Source organism: Leptidea sinapis, chromosome 21, assembly GCF_905404315.1.
Source record: "Leptidea sinapis chromosome 21, ilLepSina1.1, whole genome shotgun sequence".
Taxonomy (NCBI): Eukaryota; Metazoa; Arthropoda; class Insecta; order Lepidoptera; family Pieridae; genus Leptidea; species Leptidea sinapis.
In genome coordinates, this window is record NC_066285.1 from 3,538,905 (window position 1) to 3,550,234 (window position 11,330).

General features: G+C 36.2%; 2 protein-coding genes across 3 annotated transcripts in view; one reads left to right on the plus strand and one right to left on the minus strand.

Moving 5' to 3' along the window:
* The window catches only part of LOC126970508 (LIM domain-containing protein A), a 65,307-nt gene that overhangs the window by 35,131 nt on the left and 18,846 nt on the right, over positions 1-11,330 (plus strand). The window contains exon 12 of one of the 2 annotated variants that reach the window (XR_007730655.1): positions 765-997. The gene's annotated coding sequence lies outside the window, so the exon portion shown is untranslated. Of the gene's footprint in view, positions 1-764; positions 1,200-11,330 lie in introns of those variants that run through there. The other variant, XM_050816457.1, reaches the window with a different exon arrangement.
* Positions 228-8,602, minus strand: LOC126970538 (uncharacterized). The gene is made up of 4 exons (XM_050816506.1): positions 8,113-8,602; positions 7,758-7,903; positions 5,178-5,289; positions 228-798 (listed from the first exon to the last, which is right to left on the minus strand). The coding sequence occupies exons 1-4, from the start codon at positions 8,391-8,393 to the stop codon at positions 669-671; spliced, it is 669 nt and encodes a 222-aa protein (XP_050672463.1). The 5' UTR covers positions 8,394-8,602; the 3' UTR covers positions 228-668.

Sequence of the window (11,330 nt, forward strand, 5' to 3'; positions counted from 1 at the left end):
AACGCCTTGCACACGTTTTAATAATAATTGAAGCAAGAGAAAATGCGATTGCACTGCTACTGTACTATTGTTAACATTCTTCTCTTAATTAAAAACAAACTATAACTTTTGTAATTTTTCAATACGGAATGGTGCACGAGTCATGTTCGCTTCTTCTGTCTTCATTATCTTAATGTCTCTATTGTTGTCAATAGGTTGGCTTTAAAATGGGTATGAAAGAAACAAGATTTTTGTTCTAAAATATATATTCTGACGGATTATTTCTAATTACAGTAGAAACTATTTGAATTGAACCAAAGGTTGACAAAAAATTTAAGTTTCGATTTAAGCATGGTAAATACCGTACAGTTGTCGTGAAAAAAAGCGAATCAAAGATTTTATAGCCTTATAGGTTTTACAATTGGGGGAAGGCAGGAAACATTTTGTTGAGTTAAACGTTTGCATCTTAAAGATGTTAGACACCATCTGCTAGTAGTTCCGTTACTTACTTAAATTTTAAAAAAATGTTCAGTTAGGGGCCCCCAATTTGCCCTACCAACTAACGGTCCGCCCCTGTGTCGCACCTGTGTATCACTCGCAGTGATTCATTTCGATGCTTTAGATCCGTAGACATGTCGTGTACGATTTCTTATCTGAGTGTTGCATAAACATTTTATTTTTAATGTATATTACTTTTTTGTTGGCTTTTTACTCGTTAATTTTTCTTCTAAATCGGGCGACTGTATTATCGCTTGCTGTTGTAACTCCAAACTTTCTTGTTGCAGCTCCTGGTTCAATTTCATCTGAGTTTTGCAAGTCCTGAAATTCAACATCATACAAAGTACACTATTTATTTTATTTAAGAGTAAGTCAGTTGATATGTATAATATACTGCAGCAAAAAATGTATATAATTAATTTTTTTTTTGTTATATATTTGCAAGTCTATGGTCAGACATCGGTTGTGTTCATTGTAAAAGTAACTACTTATATTTTTATGAAGTTTTATTATGATTTCTGTGTATTGGCGAATAATACTTTAAATAATCAATTATATGTCTGTATTTCTACACAAAGACTTGCAATAATTCTCAAATATTATTTAAGTTACGTAAATTTGTTATGTTCTGAATGTTATGAATTAAACAAATACGACAATTTAACGTTGAAAAACCTATTATAAAAAGTGAATAATACTTTAATAAACTTTTTGTATTATAACAGAGTATTTTATTCATATAAAACCATATGTAGGTATTGTCATATTTTTTTTAAGGTGGTTAACAAACAAGTATATTATTAGCAATGACGACGTGCTCACTCACACTTACGAGTTTATGGGAGTTATTTTTTTTAATGAAAATAAGGGACGAGACGAGCAGGACGTTGAGTTGATGTTAATTGATACGCCCTGCCCATTACAATGCCGTAGCGCTCAGGATTACTGATAACCTAAAATCTGAGTGGCAATACATCTGCGCTCGTCACCTTGAGACATAAGATGTTAAGTCTCATTTGCTCAGTAATTTCACTAGCTATGGCGGCCTTCAGACCGAAACACAATAATGATTACACATAAGTGCTTCACTGCACTGTTATGGTACCCATAATCTAGCCGGCATCCTGTGCAAAGTAGCCTCCCACTGGTGAAATCTGACCAATAGCGTAGCTTTACAAATATTTATATTTCCCAGAAATTATAACACTTTAAAAAAAACATTTCCTGATCAAAATTATCATCCAAAATATTCATTGTTCAATGTTGTCTATGGACAGTGTTTAACTAGGGTCTAGGGTTTCCGATTTCTCGAGGTTTTTTAGTTCTCGGGTGTCGAGACTTCTCGAGCCTGATTTCTCGGGTCTTCTCGGGTTGTCGAGAAAAAATAAAATACGTCTAATTTTTTGTTTAATTAATAAAAAGAGTCTTTAATTTAACTGTGTTTATTTTACATGAAAAAAATCAACATAATTTTTAACAAAAAAAACAAGTTCTCAATAAAAAATCAGCTCAAAACAAAATTGCTAACTAAAAACAATCATACTTCTTCTCCTTATCATAACTAATCTCATCTCACTAATCTGTAATAAAAAACAAAATCTCTGTTAACAATCAGCTTAAAACAAACATCTTAATTCTTAACTAAAAACAATCATAATTTTTCTCATCATAACTAAAGATCACTCACTAATCTCACTATGTGGGTGGTATGGTATCACATTTTTGGCAGTTTTAATGTAATTAAATAAGAGATATCCATCTACTATTAATACGAAAAATATAACTGTCTTTAAGCCTGCTTATTAATTCTTATGAAATATGCCTTAAGATAAACCAAAGCATTAATAGATTTATCAGACAGCCGGCTCCTAATCTTACTGACCACATTTCCCGATATGGAAAATACCCTTTCATTTTCTGTTGAAGTAGGCTTGACTGAAATTAATGCTTTGTATAGTGTTTCCAGATTAGGGGTCCTCGTGCCTGTTTTTTCAAATAGCAAAAACTCTTTTTTTATAATTGATTTGGAAAGCACCACAGCATTAGTTGATTCACCATTTCTCGAAACACCTTTTATTGCTCTCTCTAATTGAGCTGCAAAGCTGTCTTGTTCAGTTTCTGATTCGCTTACGCCTGCTTCGACAACTTCTGAATTATTTCCTGTCGAAGGTTCTGTAGTAGTGGGAACAGTGGGGTATAGACGATTGAATAAGTCTTCAGCGTATCCAATTAAAAATGTCTTGCTATTATCGGTAAAATAAGCACTCTTTTTGAGAATAAAATTATCGGGGCTGTTTAGGTAGCGTAGCAGCGATATTAGAGGTGTATTCCGACGATCTGATATTTTCATTTTAAGAGATTCTACTAACTGAAGAGCCCAAGGGTCGTCGATACTTTCTAATTGTTTTAGCAACACATCTGTTATAGCCTCTGCAGTTAGTAAATTGGCATCTTGTCTGCTCAATGCTTCAACTGCAAGTTTAGTTGGCGTCAATATCAACCGCAATTTTTGTAGTATAGGAATATTTTCCTCCTTCCATTTAAATGAGCTATCTAAATCAATCAAGGCTTTTTTAATGGAATTTTTTAACTTCAAGAAACGCTCAATCATTGTTAGCATTGAATTCCACCTAGTTCTGACATCCTGTAATAAGACTAGTTCGGCCCCGAATTCAGTCTTCACATGTTTTTGTAGTGTGATATTTCTAAGGGGACTCTTTCTGAAAAATCTTATGATCGAACGGGTCTCATTTAGCACTTTGTTTATGTCGTCAATAGGCTGCAATATAGATTCATCATCAGATTATTCGTCATCGTTATCAGTGCTGGCTTCATCAGAGCTGCTGTGTTCATCGTCGCTAACAGGTGTGTTTCTTCTAGCAACTGTAGTTACTGTTTTTTTTTGCAAAAGGTATCAAGAATAGCCAAATGGATGGCATGGTTTACACAGAGGACCATCTCACAGGGGCTCTCTCTGCCAAATTTTTTCATAACATTTGGCCCGTCGCTTGTTACGGCCAAGACATAATGCTCGAAGTTTACCCCAAAGTATTTCAAACGCTCCTCTACTATTTCTCTAACCTCTGCGGCACCGCATTTTCCGGGTATGTAAACTAGCCCCAAATTGTAAACTTTTGCCTCTGCTGTATGAACACAGACGCTAAAATATCGTCTCTTTCGTATGCTCGTCCACTCGTCGATTGTCACACTTAGCCGGTTTCCTGATGTGCAAAGCTGAGAAAGCTCTTTTATCATCTCTTTCTCCTTTTCATCATAAAACTTCAATATTAGGTTCATAACTTCGGTTTGGGTCTTTGGAAGTTTATACCCCTTGGCAGCAAGTGATTCACGGATAAATTCACTTTTAGTAATGCCTCTTATAGTAAAACCATCTTGGGCTGAAAGTTTAGCTAAAATTTCACCAACGATTTTCTGGGTTGAACGTCAAATTTCAGTGTTTGCTGTACGTGCATAGTTTCAAAATCACTTCTTAATTTTTTTGGTGCCGTCACCCCGGAACTAGACGAACTGGTAAGATGCTTCTTCTGTGTCCATTTGAACCTCGGTGGATCTTACATCAATTTTGTGTACATGAGCTAAATGCCTCACTAGTCCGCTTGTGTTTGATCCTTTACAGGCTATGGTTTTAGGACATTTTAGACATTGCGCATTTGAGGCGTCCTTATTTTTCTTGAAATATTTCCAAACTTTGGAAGTTTCCATTTTGGTTCATTAGTTGTAAAATCTATAACAAACAGTTCAAGAATTAGTAAGTATTTTAGTTTAGTACCTACAAAATAGCTGACGCAACAGTGGGGAGGCCTATGCCCAGCAGGGGGTTGATGTGGTTAGGTTAGGCTGATGATGATGATGAAAAAATAGCTGTGTCCTTTTGTATACTACGTTTGGTAGGATTGGTTGGATACGTTTTGTGTTATTTGTAGTAGATAAATTGCCATAAAACAACGTCTTAATATTATGTGTTTAGTTTAGAACTTTAGGCTTTTGTGGGATTATTACAACATCTGCAATACAAATGCAATTAATGAAATCGGTAAATATTTATGCACTAACAATTCTCTTATTTGATTAAAAACAAAGGTTTTATTTCTTTAACATACCTATTCATTTTAAACAAAAATATTATTTTGGTAATACAAAAGTACTTACAAAACAAAACAAACACTTGAACTATTTAAATAAATAATAACAATACTTACCTGTTTGTTCTGCGATTCTATTACTCGTGCGTCACTAAATAGTAAATACACTCACTATGCTGGGTTTATGATCCGACCGATCCGAACACGGCGGGAGTTGAAACACGAATGAACAAAATACAACTGGGGCCGCGTCGCGCTTGCGTTTGTCGGCAAAAACAAAGGATACCGACAGACACGAGCCGTGCTGTCAAAGGATGCCGCTGCCGTCTCGCATTTACAAAGAAAGCTAAGCGTAAAAATGTTTATTTAAACTTCTCGATGTCTCGACTTTTCTCGAGCTGAATTTCCCGGGTACGAGACCGACCGATTTCCCGGGAATTCCCGGGAACAAACCCTAACAGTGACCCAGTCGAAATATTGTTTTAGACTTTGCGTCTAAAATATAACCAGAATTTTTACAATATCATGAATTAAGACAAAATAGTATTTACTATTATTTATAGCTGATGTAATGTGATCTTAAAATTTAAAAATTACCTGCTTGCATGATCGATTCTTTGACAAATAGCATCTGATGCTGTAGTGTTCCCAGATGAATAAGATATCTCGGCTGCTATTGTTGCCAGCTTCTCCGCATAATCCATATAACCTAGAAATAGGGTACATAGTTTTTATGAAAGTATTTCATTATAATATTGTTAAGCTTTTTGTTTACATTACTTAAATGGACATGGAATATGTTACCTACTGTTATAAATATTACTGAAAGTAATATTTGTTAATCAAATTATTGGCCAGATAAATGTAAATAAACATCAGTTAAAAGAAAGCAGAACAAAAGTGACATAGCCGCGTTAAACATGTTGACGCACAGGTAAACTATAGAACTCCAGCAAGTAAGTATTGATTAGTTTCAACTATTTTTTTAAATAAAATATCCGGCGATAATTTTACACTATGAAATTCTAAATTTGTTCGTATTGCCGTCATTTTGCACATGTCCCTAACTATCTGGAGTGTGGCAAGCAATAAGTGATACATAGCAATGTAATGGTACTGTTTCCGCAATTAGACCACTTAGTTGGGTACATTTTGCATGCAGTGATGGCCAATCATTCCAACCAGCCCAGCTCCTTCCAGAAGTTCAAAACATTTCTTCTTCAGACTTCTCGCAACGAAATCACATTTACTAGGATTTTTGCCCGCCACACCTGCACATTCCAGGATAACATGAGTAACTGTTTTGACATCGGCCAGACAACTTCTGCACGTAGGGCTGTCCGTAACGCCGATTGTGAGAAGGTGCTTGTTTATTGTGGTCCCCACTTTCGAAGTTCATCCGCTGCATCATTCTCCAACGAACCGCTGTGTCCATTGATCCATTGCAAAGTTATCCAGTTCTTATAGGAAACTCGCTCCAAGGATAATGACTCGTATATTAAGGCTGAGTTGTAGGTATTGCTTCCCAGAGAAGTCAGCACCGCCATATCTCTATATCGGATAGAATTCGCATTTTGTGTCTGTACTTTCCTTAGTGTCGCGTTTGCAGCTTCCTTGAGGGTTACATTCACATTGGAATATGGAACTGTTGACTTTCAATAAGTGATGTCACATTCTATTTAGAATAAAAATATTTGAATTTGTGTGCCTAAGGGTATTGGTGTGTGTATTTTAAGATCTTTTGAGAAGATGCCAGTTCCGGTTTTAGCTGCCATATGTTTTAGGTAATCTATAGCAGGGTGCCTCACAGAGTGAATACTCCTTTTTTACTCTGTTCGAGAAATTTGCTGTTAAGCAGTCTTGATTTTATCCATACACCTAACAGCTTCAGGTGTAGATGCGTCATTGTCGCCTCTTACTCACTACTTAGGACTTAAACATACTGCCTACGTTATATCTTCAAGGAATAGATGGAGAAAGATGTCTTCACAATGAAAAAGTTTTACCAGAAGGAAGCTATAAGAGCCTCCCTCTGGTAAAACTTGGCACAGGGTGGGGTCTAGATTAGGGTACCACAATGGCGACTATTTCTGCTGTGATGCAGTAATGTATAAACATTATTGGGTTGAAACTTAGTATCCTGTAGCAGGAATCATGAGGTAATAAATATTGTAATTGATAGTTTTAGTCCACGATTATAATGCTACTGCTCTTATTACAAGGTAATGCACCGTTCCAGAAAAAAAAGCATTATAAATATTATAACCTAACCTCAAATTATGATATATGATAAGGATTGGGACATTTTTATGGGAAGGAAAGAAAGGGAAACACCTAGAATTCGTTTCTGGCACTCGACGGCCGCTGCCGCGGCCCCCTACGCTCGGCTCGTGCGTTGTTTTAACTGTTCTAACATAACCAATTTTAATGAATTGTATTTGATAGAGCTTTGGTCCACTATTATAGTACTACCACTCTTATTACAACGTAATACAGTTTTCAAGAAAAAAACGAAAAAGAAATTCTACCCTCCCCACTCCCTAATTTTTTAATGGGGGGGGGAAACATCTACAATTCGGTTCTGGCTTTTTTTAACTGTGCTAACATAACCTAACCAATTTTAATAAATTGTAGTTGAAAGAGCTTTGGGGATTGATGAACATGAAGAATGAACCCTTTTATAAATGTTATCGTTTTCTAAAAATAATTATTGATGAAGCCGTCTAATCTGTCACAGACTCTTTTTTACATTTCATTTCACTGTTTTTCATACAATTTATGGCTGTATGAGCTTGAACCCTTTCTCTTGTCCTAATATTTTAAGAAGAAACCAAAACCATTTCATGACAGTTTTTAGCCTTATGTAATTATAGCAACACTTATAAAATGCATGTGTTTATGTAATTTAACTGTTTTAGCTTAGAATTTTTTTCGTTATTATATATCATTATAATTGTGGACTAAACCTGTATCAACTACAATATTTTTTACCTTCACATTTGTGCTATGGGATACTAAGACCAACCCCAATGGTGGTTGTTGCATGCATCCAAGTGTACACCTTTTTTGGAATTGGATGCATCAAATCTATCTTCCATAACTCGTAGGTAACTCTGACTCTTCAAACAACTAATTCAAATTTTCTCAACAAAAATACTGTAAACAATCTAAACTTACCAAATAATGTACTAAGATTATGCTTGAGGTCAGAAAGTGAACCTCGAATTGCCACAAGTTGGTCCCAATGATTAGGAGGTGTTGCATCTCCCCATTCCATAGCTTGCTTCATTAAAAATATTTCTTCAGCTAAAACATCCCTTAATCTGAAAATGATCAGATTTATACTATTTATGCATTGTAATCTCAATGAGGAGTGATAAATTGTTGTATGTCAAACCCTAATCACAAAATTATAGGTAATATAACTGGCAACTGTCCCACAAACAAGCATCTATTTTCAAGGTATAACAGACAGTCCAAAGGATGTGTTCTAATTTGTAAGCAGAAGAAAGATTACAAATTAAAGGAGTACCTTTCGCTTGTATCTTGAATTGCAACTATAGTAACAGTAAGAAGTTGGGTTGCGGCATTAACATTACATGTGGTTGCTTGACGAATTAGAAATTCATGGTCTAAGCTGTTGGCATCCCAAGATTCCTGTGACGGTTTAACGTTATCTTCACATCGCACCGTGCTTAATAAGCAATAAGTCACAGGCACAAAATGATATTTGGTTGATAACGTTTTCCTACTCAATCTATAAGCCGTCTTTAAAAAACTGAATAATTTAAAACGAGACATAGTGCATTTCATATAGTTTTTATTGTTTTTTACGCCATAAGTATTGGTTTTTCACGAAGTCACCTCGTGGCTATTAAAACATTTTGATTACGAGAAACTTATATTATATTGTTTATGTTCAGGTAAACTCCTAGCCTTAAAAATCTATATTTATATATTTTTTATCAATTAAAACAGCATTTCACTCAATCAGCTGTTAATGTTTACCATGTTGACTGTTGAGTTTTTGACTTTTGATCAAATACAAATTACAAATAGTGTTCTGTAGTTACTATGGTTTTGACTTTGAAGTTTGAACATGACCAAAGAGTAATTTATATGGAAATGAGCACTAACTCGATCGTTTCACAAGCAATGCTTTGCAAGCCTCTAACAACGCCATCTCTATTCATGGCAACTTTATTCATATGCCGCTATGGCGCATATTCCTACCTACGTAAAGATTGTTATGTAGCCTAGGTACATTATAATATTTACAATATAGTAATTATCTTTGTTTTTAAGGTAGGACAAATTCAAATAAAACAACAACATAATACTCCACTCGACGAATAATCTAAGAAACAAAATACAATTGTTTCAGATGTCTTCACAAGAAAACAACAAACGAACCACCAAAAACATGCCCGTGTGATTTTTTTTTGTTTGACGTTATATTGTAATAGAGAATAATAATTGTAATAGAGAAGTTTCCATTTTTTTAAATGGATATATTACATTATTTCACAAGCAATGCTTGCCCTGTACTTTCCCCGGGGCGTAACAAGAATAGCGGAGTCCCAGGCCCATGGGTGTCGTAAGAGGCGACTAGGGGCTTTTTAGAAGTGGGAGAGTCACGCTGCCGTCTTTTGACGACAGCACAATCGGGCCAGACTCGTCCGGGTTAATTACCACATAGAATACCGGCGTGAAGTAGCGGCCTAGTGTCGCTATGTTTCGCATGGGTTAGTGTCGAGGACCGGTGGCCATTCCCCCCCCCCCATCCCCAACAAAGATTATGAAAGCGGTCCCTAAAGAGATAGTACCCCAGGAGGGTACCGGCTCTACCAGAGTCGGAGAATCCCTCCCCGAGCACTCTAGCTCGGGCTGCCCTTCGTATTCTGGGGAGGGCACAGAACCGCGCATGATCAAGGACAAATAAATGAGAACGTGCTTGCACAGATCCCCTGCGCTGAAATCGTAGTCTTGGGTGATTTCAACGGGCACAATGCCGAATAGCTTGGATCACGTACCACAGACTACGCAGGGCGATCTGTGCAAAATTTTGCATTGGTGTATGGTCTGTCCCAATTGGTTGAGTCGCCAACTCGTCTCCCGTATGTGAATACCCACATCCGTCCTTATTAGATCTTCTGCTGACAACACATCCCGATGGTTACCAGGTCTTTGTCGATGCCCCTCTCGGAACGTCCGACTATTGCCTGGGAGTGTAGTGCCTATCCGACTCCGACGTCGCAGACCACCAGCGACCCGCCCAGTTTGGCACTACAAGTCAACAGATTGGGATAGGTGATGCCCCGGGGAAAGTACAGGGCAAGCATTGCTTGTGAAATAATGTAATATATCCATTTAAAAAAATGGAAACTTCTCTATTACAATTATTATTCTCTATTACAATATAACGTCAAACAAAAAAAAATCACACGGGCATGTTTTTGGTGGTTCGTTTGTTGTTTTCTTGTGAAGACATCTGAAACAATTGTATTTTGTTTCTTAGTTTATTCGTCGAGTGGAGTATTATGTTGTTGTTTTATTTGAATTTGTCCTACCTTAAAAACAAAGATAATTACTATATTGTAAATATTATAATGTACCTAGGCTACATAACAATCTTTACGTAGGTAGGAATATGCGCCATAGCGGCATATGAATAAAGTTGCCATGAATAGAGATGGCGTTGTTAGAGGCTTGCAAAGCATTGCTTGTGAAACGATCGAGTTAGTGCTCATTTCCATATAAATTACTCTTTGGTCATGTTCAAACTTCAAAGTCAAAACCATAGTAACTACAGAACACTATTTGTAATTTGTATTTGATCAAAAGTCAAAAACTCAACAGTCAACATGGTAAACATTAACAGCTGATTGAGTGAAATGCTGTTTTAATTGATAAAAAATATATAAATATAGATTTTTAAGGCTAGGAGTTTACCTGAACATAAACAATATAATATAAGTTTCTCGTAATCAAAATGTTTTAATAGCCACGAGGTGACTTCGTGAAAAACCAATACTTATGGCGTAAAAAACAATAAAAACTATATGAAATGCACTATGTCTCGTTTTAAATTATTCAGTTTTTTAAAGACGGCTTATAGATTGAGTAGGAAAACGTTATCAACCAAATATCATTTTGTGCCTGCGACTTATTGATTTATTATATTATTTTGATCTTAGTAACTATTAATAATAGCTACCTATTTCTGATAGATATATTATCTCTATAGCCCAGTGATTAGTAACCCTGCCTACTGACCCGTAAGTGCAAACACTTATATGATTTTTTTTATGAAAATAAGGGACGCGACGAGCAGGACGTTCAGCTGATGGTAATTGGTATGCTCTGCGCATTACAATGCAGTGCCACTCAAGATTAGTGAAAAACCCAAAAATTCTGTGCGGCACTAAAACTGCGCTCTACATTTTGAGACATAAGGAGTGAAGTCTAATTTGCCCAGTAATTTCACTAGCTGCGGCGCCTTACAGACCGAAACACAGTAATGCTAAAGTTTTGTGGGGGCGATCTGCTCAAGATCGCCGGAATAGGTTAGATGAAGGCAACGCACGACCGATCCTCATGGCAATCTTTGCGGAGGTCTTTGTCCAGCAGTGGGAGGTCTTCCGGCCTAAATCATGGGGAGCCTTAAAGTTTTTTTCATGGCTTCAGGTTTATGTGAACATTTAATTTCAATATTATTGAAATAATATACATTTGTTAATATACTGTTAG